The following is a 25,262-nucleotide window of genomic DNA, read 5'->3' as shown; positions in this document are numbered from 1 at the left end:
CTACCACATAACACATATATCTCATAAACTATCTAGCATGGCTGGTCATAACCGCCCCTTCAGCCCTATCGACCGGTGTTCTAGGGGACTATCTCCCCTACTGTCACTAGCACATAGCATCACATCATACTAGCACAATAACATATCACAGGTAGTAGCAAACCTAGATGAATCTCAAAGAGACAAACATCTATCATACAATCCTACTGGTGGGCCGACATTGTAGCCGTAGACCCACCGATACTGGAAGGTAACTCACCTCAAAGTAGCTGCTGATCTGCATGGGAACTGACTGTCTCCTGCTGTTGCTGCCCCGGAAATCCTCTCGCTATAATCCCCACAAAACGCTCAGTCAAATGCTGCTAATCGACCTTAGGGTAAAGTGACCATTTACCCCTAACTAAGCCAAGAGTCAAAGTCAAGGTCAACTTCCAGTTGACCCGACTCGCCGAGTTGGCCTGCCAACTCGCCGAGTCCCTATCCCTTTGTCTGACCATGTCCCATCTCTACTCGTCGAGTTTGGCATCGACTCGACGAGTTTTCCTTCTAAACTGATGTCCAACGTCCTTCATCCTACTCACCGAGTTGTATGAACAACTCATCGAGTTCGTCTTCATCCGAAGAACACTCTATGCTGAGACTCGCCGAGTTGTATGAACAACTCGCCGAGTCTGTTCTTGAGGCAAGAAGATTGCCTTGGACTCGCCGATTCATGGCATTGACTCGCCGAGTTTCTTCATGGGTGAGTCTGGCTTTCGACTCACTGAGTCACACCCCATGACTCACTACTCCACTCCGCAAACACGAAAAGTGGGAGGACTCCGGGACCCGCGACTCGACTCGCCGAGTCCGATGAACGACTCGCCGAGTCTTTCGCATGCAACCACTATATACTCGATTTTGCTCAAATCCAGCTCATGCCATACATAGATCTGGGTTTCTAGGGTCTGATTAACCCGTAATGTTTCCAACTTTACGTGTAAATAAACACCAATGAAGGTTTTAGGGCTCAAAATGCACTAAAAGAGTAGATCTAGGGCTTTCATGCAATATGGCTCCATAAAGGCAGGAGATTGGAGCTCCTGGAGCTCAATCATGCCTAGATCTAAGGGTTAATCAACTTATTACAAACCCTAATTCGTGATCAAACTTGGAAATGGATCAAGGAGGACTTTAATGGAGCTATAAGGGATTATAAGCATGAAAACAGGGGGAAACTGAGTTATACCTCAAGGAAATCACTGAGATGACACAAGGATGCCTGGCCTCCTTCTTCTCTTCTTGATCTACTCTTCTTTCTTCTAAAAATCTTCAAGAAACACACTAAAGCACTTCAATCTCACAAGGAATAAGGGTTTGAACGATGTTTGGAGCTCTGAGGGTGAAGGGGGCGAGGTTGGGGCGCATAAGGTTGGTTTAAATAGGGTGCAAACCCTTGAAATTTAGGGTTTCAACACACATCGGGGACTCGCCGAGTCGCCAACTTAAACGTGTTCCAAGTCCCGTCTCTACTCAGCGAGTCGGGCCTACAACTCGCAGAGTCCAAAGCTAAAAATGCAAAACAGTTAGATAAATTTTACATACCAAGAACCAGGTGCTACAAGAAGGAGACGAAATAAATGAGTGATTGCGGTTGTGATCATAAGATGAAAGGGATTCGGGGTTACATTAGGAGGAATCAAAGAGATAAGATTATGGATTGTCTACGCATAGAGACATGGGAAGAAAATTTGTATCTGGATTCGAGGTCGTAGAAGGGAGAATCGATTAAATCGTTGTGAAAGAAGATGTACACATCATTGAAGTTAGTGGAATAATCTTTCTTATGTATCTTCCAGCACCATTGATCTTTATATTTTCTTCCCTGCAATAAATTGAAAAAAAATAATAATGACTGTGTTAGTGATTTTCAAACCAAAACAAAAGAAACGGGTAATGAGGGATGAGGTTGACCAAGTGATGATGTCATTAATAAATTTCTTAATTTTAAAAATAATTTTATTTTTGGTGAGATTTAATTGTCATTAATAGATTTCTTAATTTTAAAAATAATTTAATTTTTGGTGAGATTTATTTGACTTCAATAGATTTCCTAATTTTAAAAATAATTTTATTTTTGGTTAGATTTAATTATAATTAATAGATTTCCTAATGTTAAAAGTAATTGTCATTAATAAATTTCATAAAATTGGTGAAAAGATCTATCAATCTTTTTCTGGTTAACGATTCATCATTCATTATTCATCCAGCCAATTGCAAGGTTTCTAGGATGAGGATCAATGTGAAAGAAACTGGTTGGTATCTACATAAAATAGGAAAAATATATTAGAAATTCAGTAAAAAATAAAAGCATTTTTTATTTTTTTTAATAAGTGTGTTCATCGGAGTGCTAGGCGTCTTATTTTGGAAGTTTTTTGATACTCCTTTTTAGTCCAAAAGAAAAGTTCCATCTTATTTTAGAGGCAAAATTATAAAATTATCCACTTCTATTTTTTATGATCATACAGACAAATGTTGACCACTTTTTTATATTATTTTACCAACTACTCAATCAATTTGAACTCTGGATAACTCACATAATATCTTTTGACGACAACTTCTTTGTTTATTCTATCGTTTTCTACAACTAAAAGCAAATACAAAAAAGAAATATATTTAACTATCATATTACTTATTCCATCCCTAACAACAAAAAAAATCTAGCAAGAAACATATTTGAAGATTGAATTGTTACCCGATGCAAATCAACTCCTTTTTTATTCCCTTTTTTGTTTATCTTCATTTGCTGATACCATTAAAAATGGTATTTGCAAGATGGCAATAGATATTCTTGAGGTACTGAGTGAATGCCAGTTAACATCAAGAACACATATCGTAATTATGTTCAACAAAAACCAAAATCAACATCAAGATAGCCCTCAAGAAAAAAGTAAGCAAACAAAAGCTATATATATATATATATATATATATATATATATATATATATATATATATATATATAGAGAGAGAGAGAGAGAGAGAGAAAATGGTGAAAAAAATGAAGGAAAAGAAGAAAACAGTAACAAAATCGTATAAAATGCAAAGCAAGAGGTTGGAGTGGTATAGAAAACAAACCTATGAATAAAATCAAAAAGACAAAGGAGTTAACTATGTGTGTATATCATCTTTCTAGTTTCTGCAACAGATAGAAAAAGGGAGGCAAAGAAGGAGCGGCGATTCCCTTAATTCCTGAAAGCAATTGTAGAAATTAGGTTTTTTCATAAAAAATGAGAAATAAACACCAGAAATCGAAACATAACAAATCTTATATAAGTTATTGTGCAGAGAAACAAATAATTGGCTCGAAGAAGGAGAGCCCTAAGGTGAAACGCAAGAAATATGAAGAAATAGAAGGAGACGAAATGGATGAGTAATTGCGGTTGTGATCATAAGATGAAAGGGATTCAAGGTTACATAAGGAGTAATCAAAGAGATAAGATTATGGATTGTCTACACATAGAGACATGGGATGAGAAATTGTATCTGGATTCGAGGTCGTAGAAGGGAGAATCGATTGAATCGTTGTGAAAGAAGATGTACTCATCATTGAAATTAGTGGGAGAATCTTTCTTATGTATCTTCCAACACCATTGATCTTCATATTTTCTTCCCTGCAATAAATTGAAAAGAAAATAATGATTGTGTTAGTGATTTTCAAACCAGAACAAAAGAAACGGATAATGAGGGATGAGGTTGAGCAAATAATGATGTCATTAATAAATTTCTTAATTTTAAAAATAATTTTATTTTTGGTAAGATTTAATCGTCATTAATAGATTTCCTAATTTTAAAAATAATTTAATTTTTGGTGAGATGTAATTGTCATTAATAGATTTCTTAATTTTAAATATAATTTTATTTTTGGTTAGATTTAATTGTAATTAATAGATTTTCTAATGTTAAAAGTAATTATCATTAATAAATTTCATAAAATTGGTGGAAAAATTGACCTGATGATGTCAGCATAATGATCTAACGGTAAAAAATATATGAATGAAACAAATCAATAATCCTGATTATTGAAAGTGATGTCACAAAGTTTCTTTTATAATAATATTTAAATATTATCGTTAAGATAAAATTGGAGGGTTACATAATTTCTCGCTCTTCTTTCCATTTGGAATCGAACTTGTGTTCTTGAGTCACATTCCCAAATTTAAAGTCACAACGTCGACCTTCAAATAATTTCCCACAATAACTCTTTTGTTTTTCAATATTTTACTCAACCATGCCGGTTTCAATATCAATTATCTTTAAATTTCATAAAAAATAGCTCTTGAAATAAACTAAAATTTGATATTATAATAAAAATAAGCACTTGAAATAAATTTTAAAATTTTACATTTCGTTTGTCCGAATCTAAATGTTAACCACGAATGCCATAATGACACGCCATTAGCATTTTCTATCTTTGATTAGGATTGACTGGTCTAAGCCAACCGTTCCACTTTGATCAATTTAATAAGTCCATCGTGTAGAATCAATCACTCAACTTGATTGACAAATTACAAGTGTTGACGGTTATGAGAAGTAGTTGAGGTTGATCTTGACCGTTTTGGAGCGATCGATCATAGTCATATAGAAACACCAACATATTTCTCTTAAATTTTTAGTATTTAATTTCGTCGTTTCCAAATCTCTGAACTCACAATCTGATCAATTATGGCGACTCTCACAGTTCCTCCGACACCGTTTTCTCCCCACGACGATGCCATTCATTTATATAAAGCTTTCAAAGGTACATCTTTTAATTGCTCAAGTCAACTTCACCCATTTTCTTTACATCGTTGAATTAACGATTCGATTTTGAATGATGACATGATCAAAATCTGATTTTGATCGACACCCTCTTTTGTTTTTTCCTGATTCTTTATCAGAACGCACTCGTTTAGATTCGATCTTGGTCAAGTTTATCAATTTCACTTCTGTTGACTTCAATCAGGATTTGGATGCGATACTGCGGCAGTGATTAACATTCTTGCGCATCGAGATGCAACGCAAAGGGCGCATATCCAGCATGAATTCCAGAGGATGTATTCCGAAGATATTCTTAAACGTTTGTCTTCAGAACTTAGTGGCAAATTAGAGGTATATAGGTCAAGTTTGACTTTCGATACTCAAATATGATAGTTATAGAAATGGATGGACGTTAGATAGATCTGTAGACTGTTGTTAGATCTTGTTGACTAGAAAAGGATTGAGATAAAAAGATAAAAGCATCAAAGTGAATTCTGAATTTGGATTATATTAAGTTTGACTTTTGAAAATCATGTCACAGACTGCAGTTTTGCTTTGGATGCATGATCCAGCAGGAAGAGATGCGATTATATTAAAGCAGGCATTGACCAAAGATTTCATAAATCTTGAAGCTGTAACTGATGTCATTTGCTCACGAACTCCTTCCCAGATACAAACTGTCAAGCAAATTTATCACTCAACTTTCGGGACTTATCTTGAAAAAGACATTGAAATTCAAGCTTCCGGGGACCACGAAAAGGTCAAATCTTTTCCACTTTTTCATCAATTTATCAAGTTTTATTTATACATTTGCAAAAAAGGTTATTTTTCCAGCATCTCATGGTCAGTCCAAAAAATATCATGTGAGATGTAAATCAGGTATAGAACTGCCACATATGCGGTTGGCATACGGGCTTACTTGCTTAGTATCATTTCTGTTGTTTAGGTTATAGAAAGACATCGTTTGATTGAAAAGTTAATTTCTTGTGTAGATATTGCTTGCTTTAATAAGCAAACCACGTTACGAAGGAATGGAAGTTGATAGGGACATGGCTGCAAAAGATGCAAAGGAGTTGTACAAGGCTGGCGAAAAGAAATTAGGAACCGATGAGAAGGTGTTTGTGCACATTTTCAGTGAAAGAAGTAAAGCACATTTGGTTGCTATAAACTCATTTTACCATGACATGTATGGAGGGTCTCTTAAAAAGGTTAAAAAATATGTGCACACATTTCTATTCTACAATTTTGAATCCAAGCTTTTGCTAACCAAATGGCACATATTCTTGATTCTGAATCTCGACCATTTTGTAGGCCATAAAAAGTGAAACTTCAGGGTTATTTAAACGTGCACTTTTGACGATCTTACAATGTGCTGAAAATCCCGCAAAGTATTTTGCAAAGGTGGATTTTTTATTCGACCAATTCTTTGCTTTGTTAAATGGTGTATTCCCTTTTTTTTACAATATTATATTGATATGGAATCAAAAATGTTTGTAGGTGTTAAATAAGGCGATGAAAGGCTTGGGGACTGATGACACGACCCTTATAAGGGTGATAGTGACAAGAACTGAGATCGATATGCAATATATAAAGGCAGAGTACCATAAAAAGTACAAGAAAACTTTGAATGATGCAGTCAAATCCGAAACATCGGGCAATTACCAGACATTCCTTCTCTCTCTTCTTGGCCCAAATCACTAGGCCAAGGTCTTGTGTTTGTGCATGCTATGTATTAAATCTAAAGTTGCAATATGTGCTTGTTTTGATCCTTATACACCTATATGATTCTTGCTTATAAGAGTGATTAAATTACTTTAATTTTAAACCAAAAGTTGAATATTTTACATTCTTGCAAAAGAGTTATCCCTCCAACAACCAACTAAACAGACCCACAACGCCCCCAAGAGATACAAAAGTCTGACATAAGAGCCGAACAAATAAGAAGCCAACTCACATTGGATTTGAAAATCCCACAACTATAACTATTAGCTAACTTGAACCCTTGACCATTTCAAAAAAAAAAACCATGAACATGATCTTAGAAATTGTTATTGAAAGATTTGAACATTACCTACGCTTCTTCTAAGCTTCATATTCATTTAGGGTTCGTCTTACAAAAAAATGGAACCCCATAAGTTAAAAGCTAGGAAACTACCATCTAACAGTTTTTGAAAGTTATTCTTCCAACAACCCTAAGCTGATCCATACTGTCTTAATCTAGGAGCAATGTGAGATGTAAATCAGATACACAGCACAACATCTCCTAAGTGGCTGGCATAATAGCACATTGCCCATAAGCATACCACCCCGTAACCAACTTTGCTTGGGGCTACCACCTACTCTTAGAAAACAAGGCCAGGTGAAAGTACAAAACTACCCTCTAAGATCCTGACTCTATTTCTCCTACAACAACCACACCTTCCTTCTCTGTATCATCACAATATCTATAAGCAAAGCTTGATGGTGGTCTATCAACAGAAAGTGTACCTTCCAACACCTTCATCACTTCACCAACCGAAGGTCTCAAAAATGGCTGATTTTGCATACACCACAAAGCAATCCTCACCACTCTTTCAACCCCACTCAAATCCTCATTATCTAAATACTTCTGTTCTACAATCACTTTCTCCATCACTTGATCCAAACTATAATCTCCTGCTGCATCCCTACAACACAACACAATCTCAATCAACAGTTTCCCAAGCATGTAAATATCTTCCTCTGATGGAGACTGGTTTGATGAAGACGATGAAGATGAACACAAAAAACTTTTAATCCCAAAATCAGTCAATTTTGGCACCATTCTTTCATCAAACAACACATTTTCAAGCTTCAAATTTCCATGAGGAATGCATAGTTGACATTCAGTGTGTAGATACGCAAGAGCACGTGTAACCCCAAGAGCAATATCAACTCTTTTTTGCCAATTTCTTTCAATTTGATCCTCAAATACCCATTTGTCAGCAGACCCATTTGAGATATATTCATAAATTAACACCACCTTCTGTTTCGGCTCAAAGCAAAACCCTTTTACAGACACTAAATTCCGGTGGTGGGTGCCGCCCAAGACCGCTGTCGCCTTCACAAACTCCTTCTCCGACACCACCGTTCCCTCCACCACCTTCACCACCACCGCCATTTTTTCCGGTAGTACCCCTTTGAACACTGAAGACCCAAGAGGAGTTGAAAATCCTGAAGTGAGTTCTTCCACTTCCTTGAAAGATAATCGAACAAGTGCAATATTATTAAGGTTTGTTTTTGCCCCTATAACTATCTTCTCAGAGTTTTTTCGCCTTTTGTGATAAACAAACAAAAGGGTAAACATCTGAATCCCTAAAATAACCGAAACTGTCACTAAAATTACAAAAGCAATTGCCCCTATAACCTTTCTATAGTTACCTTGAAATGGGAAAGATATTGATTTAGGGGCGGCATTAGGGTTGCCACCCTTGGTGGCAACCGCCTGTGGGACTAAACAAACCTTCAAGAATGAAGTTGAAGGGATTGAAGGGCCTGTAGATCCACTAATAAATCCGGTTCTTTTCAAAGTGCATAAACCCGACCCATCATTCTTTGAAGTTAGTGCTAAACACGTGGTGTCATTTGAACAATATTCTTTACAAGATTCTTCACTCAACATCATATCGATATCATGAGGAGGGTATAATCCATAAAGAACGGTTTGTTTCATTACCAACATGCTTGTATGATGTTTACAGTTTGCTAAATCAACCATTTTCTTGCACCCAGAACCCGAACCGGAATCAGATGAAGGAATGGAATTCCCCTCGTCTATGGAATCGGAATACAAACAACCACAAATGGGGCCGGTGGAATTATACCCACAAACGCTGTATAACCCACAAGAACCAAACACGTTGCATTGATCTTCTACAGCTTGCCAACCAACTTTCCAAGAACGAAGAACATTATTCCATGAATATATTCTCAAGTTCCCATCTTGATCGATTCTGAGATGCCTTAAATTCACAGAAGTGTCACCAAAATCGGTACTTGATATCGACCAAATAACTTTATTACTATTATCGTATAGACCCAAAACGCCATTTGAATCGAATCGAACTTCTTTGATTGTTGCACGTGAAGTGCTCAAATTGGGTTTCCAGTAAGTGATGTTGCTTTCCCACATTAAAGCGATCCCTTCTGGATGGATTACAAATGTGTAGTAACTGGTAATCGATTTTGTGGAAGGGGGTCTGAGATTTTGTGGGTAACGGAGAAATTGGCCGGGGAGCAAGGTGTTGGTCGGCCGGTGAAAGCTTTCCCAAATGACTGTATTTTGACTGTCGATTAGAACTAGATTGCCGTTGTTCAAGAGGGTGACGGATTCAACTCCTGAATTTGAAGTATTACTACTCCAAACTATGGAATTACTAGGGTTTTCGAACAAGATCAGTCTCCCATCCATGGAAAGTTTCAATGTAGAATTGATTGGAACCCTAACACCACCACCAACAGTCCAAATAGGCAAATTTGCTGTTTTGAGACCTAAATTGTACCTAATCTCCACTACGAATTCGCCACCATCTTTCTCGAAAAACCCAAATTCGAAAATCCCATTTTCAGACACCAAGTTGTTACCTTTACGATTACCATCGACATAACTATCAGAATCATAAGCAGACCCTGAAATTTCAAAACCTAAAGGAGCTGAATCCATGGGATGTTTATCGCATAGCACGCAATTAGCGAAACCCAATAGGACTACAAGAGCGAAAGCAGAGCAAGAACAAGAAAATGTGTTGAAAGAGACGATTCTAAAGCTCTTACCTTTGATATTCTTGATGGGTATCTGAAAATCCATGAGAATAAACAAAGATTCCAACATTTTTAGCTTAAAGAAAGCAGAAAAAAAATATTGTGCTTTTGTGTGTATATGAGTGATGGGAATGGGAAGCAAGAGAAGATGAGGTTTGTTGGTTTGAAGAGATTATTTGTATTTGTTGGTGTGGTGTGGATGCAAAGTGATGTGAGTGGGGCAAGAGACGCATGTTGAGTGATCGAAGACGAGAGTGTTGTATTGGTCCATTATTTACTTATTTTAAATTTTAGATGGCGACCTATTTTGAATCTTGAAAAGATAGACGTAAAAGAAAACAAAACTTCATGTGCTTTTTGTGAAGATCGAGGTTACTATGATAAACTTGATTCCTTCTTGTCTTTTTTCCCACTAATCATGGTATCTTGTTCACTTTGCTCCTTAAATCACTCATGCAACTTTTTATGTGTGTAAATCGTTTTTGTGTTGTCAGTAAAGATAATGTTTTTAAACAAGATTGAAATTTGTAAAAATAATAATTAATTAAGTGAATCGTGAACATTTGAATTCAAAAAGTCCAAGTGAATGAAGAAACAAGTAAATAAATGCTATATTACCTAAGTGAATGAAATGTAATAAACCTAACAAAATAAAGAGTTTTTTATAATATGAAAATGAAGATGAAATTCTGATAGATGTGTACAACATTGTATTAAAGACAGACTTCCCTATTTGTGCAATAGTATCCACATGTTTGTCTTAACAATTCAAGTTATTGCATGCATTGTCTTAAAGACAGACTTCTGTATTTGTGCAATAGTATCCACATGTTTGTCTTCACAGTTCAAGTTATTGCATTTGAATTTGAATACTTGCGAACTACTCTATGGTTTTATGGCAATGATGAAAAACGAGAGAGATAATATGTTGTATGTATGGAAAAAAAACGCCCTCAAAACATATATTTCATTCTTTCATATAGCTTTTCTAGGAAAGAAGATTTACCATGCATCCGAAAATATCTCGAGGACTTCAACTTTTTATTGTGAATATATATATATATATATATATATATATATATATTAGGCCTACTCAGAGGAGGCGTAGTTAGCCTTGGCTCACCCCCACAAATTTCAAATGGCTGACATAGAAATTATGATAGCAGTGGTCCAAAAAAAAATTCCGTCTAAATATAATAACATAAAAAGAAAAAATTAAAAGTACTAATACAATAAACCAATCTATTACATCTTAATATTTAAATTTGACATCTATGGATATATATATTTTTGAAACCAATTCATTACATCATCGATCTTCACTTTCATAAGGGCTCTTCTTTTTCAACATAAGCAATCATGGCATCGTTTAAAAAATCATTACCTATTTTGTTACTCAAGTCTGCCTTCAAATACTTCATCGCAGGAAAAACATCTTTCGACTTTTGCGGTCGCGACAGGTAAAACCAAAACAAACTTCAACAACCTATAAATCATAGGATAAGACAGATGTTTCCCTGTTTCCACCATCAAACGAGAAAGGTCGGAAATTCCTTGCAAAATGCAGACTAGTGAACCATTCATCTTTATGCAAAACATGATAATATATCTCAAGTTTATCATCAAGTTGCATCATCAAAATCTTTTTTGTACAACTCACTCAATTTTAACAACTTTGTTTTGTCAAAATTAGTAAATAAATCACAAGGACTCAAAGCCCCCCATGTATTCTATTAATTGGGTGTCAAGTTCATTAAATTGGTCCCCGAATTGTATGATTTGCATATCCATAACCGTGTTGAAAAATTCAACTTCAAAATGAAATTGGTTAGTAACTTTAGTCTTACGGCCTCTCAATGTGATATAAATTTCCATCATCTCCACAATATTTATATTATGTTTTTGACAAAAAGATAATACCTTCGATAAAATTTAACAAACCGGCCCCGTGCCTCTTAAAGACTTCATTGTCGCTATTGTCCTTCTAACCAAAGAAGCCGCTTCTAAAATGTCTTGATCCTTTTTTTTAAATGCTTTGACAATACGTTTGTGAGGTGTAAAATTCCATACATTAAATGTAAGTAAAACATGAAATCACGTGTCTTGAAATATCTTAAGATACCAAATGCTTGATTTCGGTTACTTAAAGTGATCATTCCTCTTCGATATAAGCAAGAACATTAAGAACCTCCATAAATAAGTTCATCAAACTTGTAATTGTTTTGAAATGTGAACCTCGTCTTGTATCTTCCGCTCGAATAAGAGAGCTCTCTTGATTTAACCCTCTTTCGGTTTCAAGTTGACTTTTGCACCCTTTCTCTTTGACTTTCTTGTAGCATGTCTTGTCTTTTACATGAACTACCTACCACATTAACCACCAAAGAAAGTTTCTCAAAGATGTCTTCGACACCATCATGCTTCTTTGCTACACCCACAATATCTAACTGAAGTTGGTGTGCAAAGCAATGCACAAAATGCACTAAATCATTAATCAAAGCTTTTAAACCGTTGAATGCACCTCGCATATTTCTTGCCCCATTGTAACCTTGTCCTTTTACCTGATAAAAAAAATATATTAAAGATTAAAGTGAATAATATTTAATTAAGGTTCATAATAAGGAAAAATAGTTTTAATTATTTGGGACATACTCAACTTGTTACGGGTAAAAACCTCATCTATGACCGCTTTAAGAGTTAAAGAGGATGTATACTTCATGTGTACAACTCCAATGAATCTTTCCTTCACAACTTCAAGGTTGTCAACATATCTCAAAACTATGGTCATTTGTTCTTTTTTTGATACATCACTAGATTCATCAACCAATAAAGCAAACACATATTTACCAATTTATTTGCAAATACTTAAAATTATATCTATTGAAAAGCATTCATCAATATACTTTTGAGTCCTCGGGTACGTCACTTGATTATTTTGAGGAGTATTTTATAAGGTAACATTGTGAATGCCTTCATTATGATCTCTTATGAAAGATAATAACTCAAAGAAAATCCCTCTATTAAGAGAGTCATTCGACTCATCATGACCCCATAATCGTAAAAAAAAATCAATAAAAATTTACAACACCAAGTTGAAGCCCTTAAAAGAAGTTTATAGTTACTCGCCTCAATTTTGGTTTGCTTCTTGAAGGCTTCACTAATAGATTGTTTTTCATTCAATAAAAATTCACAATTTTCTCTTGCTTTGTGATGAAAACTATAAATACCACTCATGTGATCTCTCCATGATTTTTTTTAATTCCAAGTATCAAAACCTTGTGAAACAAATGCATCTCTCCTATTTTATTTTCCCACCATGTCTCCACATACATAGAAAAATAAACAAAATGTTTTGTTCTCTTTTATGCTATACTCTAACCAATCACAATCATCAAACCACTTAACAACAAAATGTCTTTCTTTTATACCTATTTTCTTCGAAAGGAATGTATGGCCCCTGGTTGACAAGGTCCTTGAAGCAAATATGTCCTTCTTATTTCATCTCTTTAATTTGGATTGTAAGTTGTAATCTTTGGTCTGACACTCGGGTCATTTGGAAGATCTTTCAATTCAACACTTGTAATTGGAGTAGTTGTAGGTTGTGGATTTACATTAGAAACTGAAGGAAATGATTGATTAGAAGGACATGGTCTTTTAGAGGATCCTTCAAACATAAATCATTAGAGCATGTTCTTTTGGAGGATTCTCCAACACTTGATTTATTGATGCTTGTTCTTCCAAAAAATGATCCAATTTTATCCTAACAATTCAATATCAAACAAGTAAACAATCCATTTATCTAACAAGTAACAACAATTTAACAACTAATTTCAAGGTAAACAACTACTAATTTCACCTAAACAATAAAGAAATTCAACAAGAAAGCAACTAGTTTGAATATATTAATAAACCTAAAAATATAAATACTTACTTGTTTCATTGTAGGTTTGAAGAGAACAAAATTGAAATAACTTGGAGCAATGGAGCTTGGGGATAAAACCGGAATTTTTTTCCTCTTCTTGTTGTTGTTTGCATCACATCTTCACAAAGAGCAAATGAGCTCTTTTTTCTGCTTTGTGCAATTGTGCTTCAGCCGACTTTGCCACACCCACAACCAGGGAATTAGGTATCGGGTTTAAGACTTTAAGTGGGCTGATATTTTATTTCCAGTGGGCTAATAATATTTTATTTTAAAATTAAGCTGCAATATTGGGTATGAAGTCTTCAATGTCATTTTTTTTTGGATTGTGAAGCCGTTGCATTATATAGAAAAAAAAACAATTACACTTATGGTCTAAATTAGAAGAGTGGTCTGGGACCCCTTGTAACCCATACATGTCCTCCATTGATTATATATAGAATTTATATTTATTTTGAATAAAAAACGCGAAGACTGTGAATTGTGACATGGCCCACCCCGTTCAAAATTTAAATTAAATAATTTAACTGTTGAAGCACGTCGATTAAAGAATTGACGCAACAATTTTTTAAATAGATCAAACTGCATTTCAATCTTCATAGGGAATCCCTCGTTCATCAAGTCCGTATATTATTATTTTTTATATTCCTAATTAATCAATTACTTCGAACTTAAACGAACAATTTACTTTAAAATCATACATTTTTACATTATGTTACCATTTGAAGTATTTTGTTATTTGTTCATATTTTATAAATTATTTGGCCAACTCTAAAAAAAATTATGGCAACGTTATTGGGCCTACTTTGTAGATAGTTAGTAGAAGTCCTGAATTAGAAGTGTCTAACATCCCAAAAATCACGACTAAAATTTTCTCTTAAGACATTACTAAAACCATATTCATAAAAAAAACCGTATCATAAATCATAACATAATTTCGTAGCATTAATTCGAAATACAAACTTATTATCAGAGTAAAACATCCCAGGCTAGATGACCATGATATGTGCACTGCAATCTTCCCGAGCTCCTCCTTTGAAAACTGAGTACCTGAAACCAAAAACTGAAACTATAAGCACGAAGCTTAGTGAGCTCCCCCAAACTACCACATACCATACAATAACATATAAAGCACATACTGGGTCTTGCCCACTGCATCGGACCGAGGTCCGGACTAACAGGGGCCTTGCCCCCCGCATCGGACCGAAGTCCGGAAACTAACTGGGACCTTGTCCCCTGCATCGGACCGAAGTCCAGAAACTAACCGGGACCTTGTCCCCTGCATCGCAACGAAGTCCAGACTAACTGGGGCCTTGTCCCCTACATCGGACCGAAGTCCGGAAACTGACTGGGACCTTGTCCCCTGCATCAGACCGAAGTCCGGACTAACTGGGGCCTTGCCCCTGCATCGGACCGAAGTCCGGAAACTGACTGAACATAGCATAGCATAACATATCAACTAGCATAAACACATATACTGCATACTGCATCGGGCCATAGCCCGGAACACATAACACATAACACATAGCGCATAAATCCTGTCTGAGCCACGAAGGCATCAAACATACTAACTACTGCATCGGGCCGAAGCCCGGAAACTACTGCTAACTAAAAAGGTCGGCATTGTGGCCTTAGACCCGTTCCTACTGGAAGGAAACTCACCTCGTGAACTAGCTGCTGAGTGTATGGCTCTGGAAGCTATCTGCTGCTGCTCCAGTATCTCCCCGACTACAATTCCACAAATACACTCAATCAAATACTAATAACTGCATTGGGGTAAAATGACTCTTTTACCCCCGGCTAAAGTCAACTCTCCCGGTCAAAGTCAACTTACAGTTGACCTGACTCGCCGAGTTGGGCCGCCAACTCGTCGAGTCCCTACTCTCACTTCTCAACCCTGCTCGTTGATACTCGTCGATTATGGCATCAACTCGACGAGTTCCCTTTCGATTCTAAAACTCAGGCTATCTGCATCCGACTCGCCGAGTTGTATGAACAACTCGACGAGTTGCTCTTGAATCTATGAAGATTGCCTTAGACTCGCCGAGTTGTATGAACAACTCGTCGAGTCCCTCCATTACTGAGTCTAACCTCTAGCTCACTGATTCCATTCTACTACTCATTGGTCCCCACTCGGAATCACTCAAAGGGGAAAAATCGGGGACTCGCGGCTCGACTCGCCGACTTCGAAGAACGAGTCGCCGAGTCGCATGCATGCAGTTACTAAAAACTCGATTCTGCTTGAATCCAGTGCATATAACTTGTAGATCTGGGCTTCTTATGCTCGATTAACACGTAAATATTCTATCTTTACGTGTCCATACACATCCATGGAGATTAAAAGGCTCAAAAGACATAATAAAGGCTAGATCTAAGGTTCTCATGCAAGGCAACTTCGAAAAGGAGATAGATCAGGGCTCTACAACTCTTAAATGAACAGATCTAGGGATATCTCGACCCAATAAGGCATCCATACAACTATAAAGCTTGGAAAATACATTAAACTAGCCTTGGAGGTGTTCTAATGGAGGTTTTAAGCACAAAACAGGATAATTCCGGGACATACCTCAATGAACTCTGATTTTGGCCTTGGATCTTTGCTCTATACTTCCTCTTTTAGGTCCTTTCTTCTTCTTCTTCTTCTTCTTCAATCCTTCAAAAATCCACACCAAAACACTTTAATCATACAAGAAAAGGTTTAGGGTTTCTCACAAGCTCTCTGAGGGTGAAGGAGGCGAGTTGGGGCACATATCATTGCTTAAATAGTGAGCAAACCCGGGGATTTAGGGTTTTCTTTGATCAGACCAGACTCGCCGAGTCGGTTGCTTACACCTCTACCCGAATCCCGCTCGGACTCGCCGAGTTCCTCCTTGGACTCGCTGAGTCTCCCCTTAAAATTGGGGTTTTCTTTCTTTTCTTGACTTTCCAAACTTTGGCTGTTACAACTCTCCCCCACTTAAACTAAACTTCGTCCTCGAAGTTCGCTACGATCCACCGACTGCGATCTACCTCCGATACCCTACCGTTCATTCTAACACCAACTGCCTACCTTCGCTGGCCACCTGCTCAGTCACTCAGACCAGTGCCAATCCTTACAGATAATAATCTCGGGTCCATCCTGACCCTGAACATTCTGGAAGCGCAACTCACTCAACCGAAAATCCTTCTGATAATCTCCAAATACTGCACTGACCCTGTAGGGGTTCACCCCTTCTTTCCTTGCACGATTTCCTCACCTTCCCAAGGCGATGCTCCATAACTACCTACCTCTTTCGTCACTGTGAAGATCCTGTCTCCACCAAGTCTATTACTCCCGCTACTCCCAGTACGGGTCATCGTCGCCAGTATCCACTGGGTATTCTTTCTACTACCATTTGGTGTCGCGCACCCTACGAACAACTGACTGAATCCTACTATACACTGCATACTCGCACTGCTACTTACTGAAAATTATGCTATTCCAAATCTGGCTTCCGGATGAACTGAGACCACCTAGGTCCAACTAATAAGACTGAACTTGCAGTCTGACACAAAATTAATACTGCCCAAAAATACTGCAAACATCTGAAGTACTGAACCGCCTGGAACACTGAACTGCCTGAAACACTGAACTGTCTGAAACACTAAACTGCCTGAAACACTAAACTGCCTGAAACACTGGACTGCCTGCAACACTGAACTGCCTGAAACACTGAACTCCCTGCAACATTGAACTGCCTGGAACACTGGACTGCCTGCAACACTGAAATGCCTGAAACACTGGACTGCCTGAAACACTGGACTGCATGCAACACTGAACTGCCTGTAACACTGGACTGCCTGCAACACTGAACTGTCTGAAACATTGAACTGCCTGAACGAAACCTTACTTTGGAACTAGTTTCCACTGGTCATCCTGTTACTGTGGTCCTAACGACCTCCCGATCCAACCGACATGGTCCAAACGTCGAATCCAAACATCAACAAATCCAAGACTATAATGATGGCTCCCAGGCTAATGGTAGCCCTTAGCATACATGAACCCCAATGGTTCGCTGCTTCACTGATCTCATGACTGTGATGACGATCCATCTGTCGCATTACTGGCTCAACCATGACTAGACTCTGGAAAATTCGAAATCCAACACGTGGATTTCCGTATGCTCGCTATTGCACACGAACTGGTGGATACTACTGCTTCTCCCCTGCGTCCAAACAACGTGCTCATGCTGTCTACTAACCTGGCGAATGCTACGGCTACACCCATAGACCTACAACCCCCAAATACTGTCTGGCTGCTAGTGAACGCTACAACTACCCCCGTAGACTTACAACACTACTACTACTGTCTTACTGCTTACCGATCACTATTTCGAGGACTTCCTGATTATCCCTAGTTCTGCTAGCAATTCCTTATCCTGACTTCTCAAAATCAGTCCTCAATCATTGGATGCTGCATCAACCTTGACATCTTATATCCTTGATGAATTAGTGTTCCGTCGAGGAATTCTTCGACTTGGTTCCCCCACCAACCGTCCACTAATCCAGAAACATGAAACTAACATTGGGAAGTTTCCAAACTTCCAACTCCTGAATCCACACAACCCTACATGCTGTCTCTACCACTGACTACTAACACGGAAACATCTCTTGCTAACCGATCTCAAGATCCTCCTTCCGCCTCAATAAAGTCCTATTGGCGGTCCTCCAACCTGGATTCCCAATCAGCTACTAACCATACCAATTACATGAACTAACTGGTGGGAAGTTCCCCAAACTCCCACTTCTGAACTCCTTGATCCACCCATTGCTATGCTACTATCCTCTCTTTTCAAAGATTGCGCACTCATTCCGGTCAGCGTGCTCTTGCCCTCGCATACTCGGAGGGTTCTCACCCACTTCGATCATGCCCACACCTCGCTACTCAATGAATAGAAATCCAAATCCTTGCTACCATTCCATAATTAATCTGCTGAGGAATCCCACGCTTACCATAGCTAGGGATCTAACCACTCCATTTCTAAAACTTATACGACTCCAAACTAGCGAGACATACCGAGTCCCTCCAAGGCATGCTGCACTTACTGCACCCTAAGTAACCTTTTTCGATAAAACCCATCCCTTGACTACTAACCAAAAATCCAAGGTATGCAGATGGCATAAAACTCGATCACAAACAGGTAATATGATACCCCAAAACATACGCTTATAAATATCGCTACAGCAACATAACAATAATATCATGAATAATAATTGACAAGAAGGCAAAAGATACATACCTCCAACACCCGCTGCTTCCCAGACCCTAGCTGCAATCAACCGGTACAATCTGCTTCGAGCCGTGGGCTCCCTAGCCCGGCCCCAGCAACCGCTGGTGGTACTCGAAGTCATAGACGCAGGAGCTATCACCTGCTCTGCTGCATACACACCTGGACAGTGGGCCTTCTTGTGACCTCTCTGACCGCAATAGAAACATATCGGGTCAAGCCCATGGGCAATGGTAGTAGTACAATCCCTGTTGAAATGACCCATTCGACCGCATCTGAAGCAGCCCAAATCACCACCACTACCACTCCTGCACGCACCCAAGTGCGACCTACCACACTTCCCGCATCGACTGCGGCTCTGATAATACCTCGATCTCCAATCCGCCCCTTTGGGCCTCTTGCCTGAACCTGTGGCTACCTGTGACCCATCTGTTTTCCTCTTCCTTTCCGACTCCCCGCCCGGATCTAGCTCCTGAGCTACCCTATCAACCCCATCCATCATATGAACAACTGCTGCCTGATCATGGAGCTTCGTAGTCAACCTATCAATAATCCTCACGACCATGCCGGGCAACCCCTCGTGAATGGCTCGCGAAACCTCCTCAACTATCCAATCATGCAGAGGTCTCTCTTGAAGACAGGGTGCCTGACTCACTCTTGTCCCTTGATGGCGAACGCTGGAAATGGGATCTCCCTGAACCTCATAAGAATCGGGCTCTAGACGAGCCCCAATCTGCCCTGAAACCACCTTGGCCCTAAAGGCCTCAAGATGACTGTCCATAAGTTCCATAATGGCCTCTTTAACTGAACCGAAAATCACTGGAGTCTGATCGATAATGATGCGTATAATCTCTGCGGAATTGAACTCCTTCATCTGATCGTCAAGCTGCCCGGCTCCAGGGCCCGAGCCAGATCCCTCCCTAGTACCTGAACTGCTAACTGGTATCTCACGCAAAGTCACCATGCTGAAAAATATAACACGCTGCTGATCAATATACACACCGTTGCTGAGGGATCTCTCACACACTCTACTAGTTCCCTGGTTTTGTCTCGCCCCCTCTTGAATCGAGTACGGATCCTCTGCTTTCAGTAGTACGGGCCCATACTACCTTCCACATCTATCCGTACTTTCCTCAAGAGTTACCTCAACTCCACCGAGTCACTCTACTAATACTGATATCTACCAATCTCATCCTAGGCTTGCCCTAGGGAAACCTTTGACTCCATTCAAACCAATCCTCAGCTGTTGAAGGCCTCCTTGTAATACTAATTAGTCATCACCTGAATACCATCACATGTAATGAGGCTCAGATAATCCTTCGAGTAAAAGACTCGTCCCTACAACGGTTAGACTCTAACAAGAGCTGCGCAATAGGGCCAAATCCAACACTCTGAGATTATTCAACCCTGATCACATGTGATGTGACGTATTCATCTAATGGCTAACTCCCATCACTCAGAGTCCCACAAAGCACAAAGCAAGCAGCATTCGGAAACAGGAAACTACTCAAGCAAATCTATTCTCATAACGAGATACTGTACTAGCATACAATGCTAAGCTCATACTATCAGGCATAACCTAAACATGCTATCCTACTACTGTCTACTCAATACTAGCATGCAAATCTTGTAAAGCTGAAACACATAAACTAGGCACATAAGGCATCCTCCTAGATCCTTAGTCCTATACTAGCATGCTGTTCTACTGAAACTGAAACTGGAACTAAAACTGAAACTGAAACTGATAGTCATCACATAAACTTCCATGGGTAATTTGGGAGTACTTACTTGAGCTCGGCTGATTGCATGCACCACACCAATTTCTCTCTTTAAATTTATTTTCTTTCTAAACTTTCTTTTTGCTTTTTTTTTTTCAAAAACTCTTTCTTTCCTAAAAATTCCTTTCGAAATGTCTTTCTTTTGAAATCCTTTTACCATTTCCTTAGTTTGAGTTCAGACACATTCGAAGTGTATCCGAATCCCTCAAACCAAGGCTATGATACCAACTTGTAACATGCCAAAAATCATGACTAAAATTTTCTCTTAAGACATTACTAAAACCATATTCATAAAAAAAACCGTATCATAAATCATAACATAATTTTGTAGCATTAATTCGAAATACAAACTTATTATCAGAGTAAAACATCCTAGGCTAGCTGACTATGGTGTGTGCACTGCAATCTTCCCGAGCTCCTCCTTTGAAAACTGAGTACCTGAAACCAAAAATTGAAACTGTAAGCACGAAGCTTAGTGAGCTCCCCCAAACTACCACATACCATACAATAACATATAAAGCACATACTGGGTCTTGCCCACTGCATCGGACCGAGGTCCGGACTAACTGGGGCCTTGCCCCCCGCATCGGACCGAAGTCCGGAAACTAACTGGGACCTTGTCCCCTGCATCGGACCGAAGTTCGGAAACTAACCGGGACCTTGTCCCCTGCATCGCAACGAAGTCCGGACTAACTGGGGCCTTGCCCCCTGCATCGGACCGAAGTCCGGAAACTGACTGGGGCCTTGTCCCCTGCATCGGACCGAAGTCCGGACTAACTGGGGCCTTTCCCCCTGCATCGGACCGAAGTCCGGAAACTGACTGAACATAGCATAACATAACATATCAACTAGCATAAACACATATACTGCATACTGCATCGGGCCATAGCCCGGAACACATAACACATAACACATAGCGCATAAATCCTGTCTGAGCCACGAAGGCATCAAACATACTAACTACTGCATTGGGCCGAAGCGCGGAAACTACTGCTAACTGAACGGGTCGGCATTGTGGCCTTAGACCCGTTCCTACTGGAAGGAAACTCACCTCGTGAACTGGCTGTTGAGTGTATGGCTCTGGAAGCTATCTGCTGCTGCTCCAGTATCTTCCCGGCTACAATTCTACAAATACACTCAATCAAATACTAATAACTGCATTAGGGTAAAATGACTCTTTTACCCCCGGCTAAAGTCAAATCTCCCGGTCAAAGTCAACTTACAGTTGACCTGACTCACCGAATTGGGCCACCAACTCGCCGAGTCCCTACTCTCACTTCTCAACCCTGCTCGTTGCTACTCGTCGAGTATGGCATCAACTCGACGAGTTCCCTTTCGATTCTAAAAATCAGGCTATCTGCATCCGACTCGCCGAGTTGTATGAACAACTCAACGAGTTGCTCTTGAATCTATGAAGATTGCCTTAGACTCGCCGAGTTGTATGAACAACTCGTCGAGTCCCTCCATTACTGAGTCTAACCTCCGGCTCACTGAGTCCATTCTACTACTCATTGGTACCCACTCGGAATCACTCAAAGGGGAAAAATCGGGGACTCGCAGCTCGACTCGCCGACTCCGAAGAACGACTCGCCGAGTCGCATGCATGCAGTTACTAAAAACTCGATTCTGCTTGAATCTAGTGCATATAACTTGTAGATCTGGGCTTCTTATGCTCGATTAACACGTAAAGATTCTATCTTTACATGTCCATACACATCCATGGAGATTAAAAGGCTCAAAAGACATAATAAAGGCTAGATCTAAGGTTCTCATGCAAGGCAACTTCGAAAAGGAGATAGATCAGGGCTCTACAACTCTTAAATGAACAGATCTAAGGATATCTCGACCCAATAAGGCATCCATACAACTATAAAGCTTGGAAAATACATTAAACTAGCCTTGGAGGTGTTCTAATGGAGGTTTTAAGCACAAAACAGGATAATTCCGGGACATACCTCAATGAACTCTGATTTTGGCCTTGGATCTTTGCTCTATACTTCCTCTTTTAGGTCCTTTCTTCTTCTTCTTCTTCTTCTTCAATCCTTCAAAAATCCACACCAAAACACTTTAATCATACAAGAAAAGGTTTAGGGTTTCTCACAAGCTCTCTGAGGGTGAAGGAGGCGAGTTGGGGCACATATCATTGCTTAAATAGTGAGCAAACCCGGGGATTTAGGGTTTTCTTTGCTCAGACCAGACTCGCCGAGTCACCTTGGCCGACTCGCCGAGTCGGTCGCTTACACCTCGACCCGGATCCCACTCGGACTCGCCGAGTTCCTCCTTGGACTTGCCGAGTCTCCCCTTAAAATTGGGGTTTTCTTTCTTTTCTTGACTTTCCAAACTTTGACTGTTACAAAGTGTGTAGTAGTTCTAGACATATCACATATATGATATCTATTCAAATTTCATTCATACAATTATCTTCCTAATTTCATTCATATAATTGTTTTCATTTTTGTTCAGAACAAATCATTTCTTATGAGACTTTAGAAGACACATTTATCAAACATTATTAAGACCAAGAATTCAACCTATAACATAAACATATAGAAATTAAGAATGCTCATACATAGCTGTGACTTTATAATCTTCACCCCCCCCCCCCCCCCAAGGATTTTAAACGTCCCTTGTACGGGCTAGTAATTTTAAGTAAAATACAAAAAAAAAATCACTTTTGAAAAAAAAAAACATAGAAATTGGTCCCAGACATAATAAAAGTTTAAAATTAAAGTTTTTTTAATACGAGAGTTTCAGTTACATATCTTTACAAAGGTTTACATATATATAACTATACAGTCCATTAAGTTTTTGGGCCCCTTATAAACCTAGCCATGTACGGTCATTCAGGTTGCTCACGGTCAAGACTGGTCCTAATTGAACCACACATGCATGACTTTCAAAATGTCCAATCATGCATCTTTGATCTTCAACTTCATCGTGAGTCGACTATCCCTATCTGACACGATAGATAAGGGTACCCCATGTATCCTGATAATTTCCTCTACATAGATCTCGGCCAACTTTTTCGTAGACCAATTCTTACGTGCAGCTATGAAATGCACACTGTTTGTGAGTCGGTCTACTACAACCTAGATCATGTCGTGATCTCTCTTCGGCTTTGGAAACTTCGTTATAAAATCCATGTTAATATTATCCGACTTCCCTATGGGTGTCAATAGGGGTTCCAAATCCCAGTATGGCTTATAATGTTGTGCCTTTATTATTGCACAAGTTACACATTCTACAACATAAGTTTCCACATCGACCTTCATTATCAGCCACCAGTAATAGGGTTTTAAGTCCAAGTGCATTTTGGTGCTATCTGGGTGTATAGAATACATGGTCTTATAAGATTATTACATGAGAAGATATCGTATACCACCCAACGTTGGTACCAAAGTGCATTTTCTATAAAACCCGTTGTAAGTGAGCTACGCCTACGCTATTTTTAATATAGTTTTTATTTAATTATACTAACGTTATTAGGAACTTATAATAAGTACTTGTGCTATTATTATGTGTTATATAAGTATTAATGCTTATATAATAGTAATAATAGCTCGACTATTAATTAGTCTCAGCGAATAATAGACTAAACTCTAGTGGTAATAATACTAGGTTTCGTCAAAGGAAATTATTTTTAAGAAGCAAAGCGTTGTCTGAGTTCAGATTCACCATCTTTTTCAAGTGAGTGCATAGTTACTTTTATCTTACACATAGATATGAAGTATTATATATAAATTACGTGATATGTGTGCATATTATCTGAATACTTACTGTCTATGCTGGATGAATGATTTTATACATGTTTTAAATGGTTCAAACTGTATGTTTATTTTATATCTACAAATATGTTGGGATAAAATATGGGTAGATGAAATAGTTGGTGTGTGATGAAATAAAATGATGAGAGATAGGTGATGATAATTAGGTGAGGATAGATAGGTGATGATGAATTGGTGATGTAGGATGAAAGATACCATAACCTTGTCTGGCAATGTGGATATTTAGTCATCTACCAGAGTATAGATGATGACCATGGACTATTATACACAACCCCGTGGAAACACCAGCAGGCCCATAACCTGTAGGTGATGAATTACGAGTTCATGCGATGTTGTAACTATGTATTCATGCGATGATACTCTAACCCCTTACTATGAATTACGATTTCAAGCGATGTTGTAACTACGTATTCATGCGATGATACTCTAACCCCTTACTATGAATTACGAGTTCAAGCGATGTTGTAACTACGTATTCATGCGATGATGCCCTAACCCTTGTTGGGCACGTATTAACGGAGTAATCCCTGAATCAATATTGTCTATGCGATGTAGGCGATGATCCTTAGGGAGAGTCCTTAGGAACAAACATATAAGGAAATGTGATGTACGGAGATGAGAAGTAAATATGATGTAGGAGACGACCCTTAGGATAAATCCTTAAGGAAGGTACATAGGAATAAAGAAGATAATGGGGATGGGTAATTGGGTTAGTTATTTGATGATTAAACATAATAATTATATTATTGTGGGTTGAAAACCCTATGTACTCACCAGGTTTCCCAACCTAACCCACTCAGTTTACTTGTATCACAGGTGACGAGGTGAAGTTACATTACACTGAGAGATTAAGGATATATAGATCACTAGTGTAAATGAATGTAAGTTCTGTCTATGCTTATGTTTCTATATTGAAGATGACATCCCAAATGTTTTAAAATGAATAAAAATACATTTCTTCGAAAATGCTTTGATAATGAAA

The 25,262-nt window shown here is 38.6% G+C and overlaps 2 protein-coding genes and 1 long non-coding RNA gene across 4 annotated transcripts; 1 reads left to right on the top strand and 2 right to left on the bottom strand.

Annotated features, from left to right (window-relative positions):
• Positions 1–4,528: 4,528 nt before the first annotated feature.
• On the top strand, positions 4,529–6,594 carry LOC144999933 (annexin D5-like). Of its 2 annotated transcripts, none has more exons than XM_078959080.1 (6): positions 4,529–4,777; positions 4,982–5,127; positions 5,318–5,536; positions 5,769–5,984; positions 6,088–6,177; positions 6,274–6,594. In XM_078959080.1, the coding sequence occupies exons 1-6, from the start codon at positions 4,702–4,704 to the stop codon at positions 6,475–6,477; spliced, it is 951 nt and encodes a 316-aa protein (XP_078815206.1). In that variant the 5' UTR covers positions 4,529–4,701; the 3' UTR covers positions 6,478–6,594. The 2 variants fall into 2 exon arrangements, with proteins under 2 accessions (XP_078815206.1, XP_078815207.1); XM_078959081.1 differs by having other exon boundaries at positions 4,917–5,127.
• A 68-nt stretch (positions 6,595–6,662) lies between these two features.
• On the bottom strand, positions 6,663–9,799 carry LOC144999932 (G-type lectin S-receptor-like serine/threonine-protein kinase SD3-1). Its single transcript, XM_078959078.1, has 2 exons — positions 9,568–9,799; positions 6,663–9,423 (listed from the first exon to the last, which is right to left on the bottom strand). The coding sequence occupies exons 1-2, from the start codon at positions 9,623–9,625 to the stop codon at positions 7,157–7,159; spliced, it is 2,325 nt and encodes a 774-aa protein (XP_078815204.1). The 5' UTR covers positions 9,626–9,799; the 3' UTR covers positions 6,663–7,156.
• A 3,029-nt stretch (positions 9,800–12,828) lies between these two features.
• Positions 12,829–13,761, bottom strand: LOC145002187 (uncharacterized). The gene is made up of 2 exons (XR_013661842.1): positions 13,484–13,761; positions 12,829–13,312 (listed from the first exon to the last, which is right to left on the bottom strand). It is a non-coding gene; the product is annotated as an uncharacterized LOC145002187 (long non-coding RNA).
• Between the last annotated feature and the right edge of the window lie 11,501 nt (positions 13,762–25,262).

Source organism: Lactuca saligna, chromosome 6, assembly GCF_052625555.1.
Source record: "Lactuca saligna cultivar CGN05327 chromosome 6, ASM5262555v1, whole genome shotgun sequence".
Lineage (NCBI taxonomy): Eukaryota > Viridiplantae > Streptophyta > Magnoliopsida > Asterales > Asteraceae > Lactuca > Lactuca saligna.
The sequence above is the reverse complement of the archived record's forward strand: the minus strand, read 5'-3'. Positions and strand labels throughout refer to the sequence as shown.

Bases quoted from the DNA above. Each gene is read 5' to 3' on its own strand.
- LOC144999933 (XM_078959080.1), top strand. From the start codon at position 4,702: ATGGCGACTCTCACAGTTCCTCCGACACCGTTTTCTCCCCACGACGAT. The intron at 5,985-6,087 runs GTTAAAAAATAT...ACCATTTTGTAG, and splicing joins ATGGAGGGTCTCTTAAAAAG to GCCATAAAAAGTGAAACTTC. The intron at 6,178-6,273 runs GTGGATTTTTTA...AAATGTTTGTAG, and splicing joins CCGCAAAGTATTTTGCAAAG to GTGTTAAATAAGGCGATGAA.
- LOC144999932 (XM_078959078.1), bottom strand. From the start codon at position 9,625: ATGTTGGAATCTTTGTTTATTCTCATGGATTTTCAGATACCCATCAAG. The intron at 9,424-9,567 runs GTAAGAGCTTTA...TTGAAATTTCAG, and splicing joins ACCCATCAAGAATATCAAAG to GGTCTGCTTATGATTCTGAT.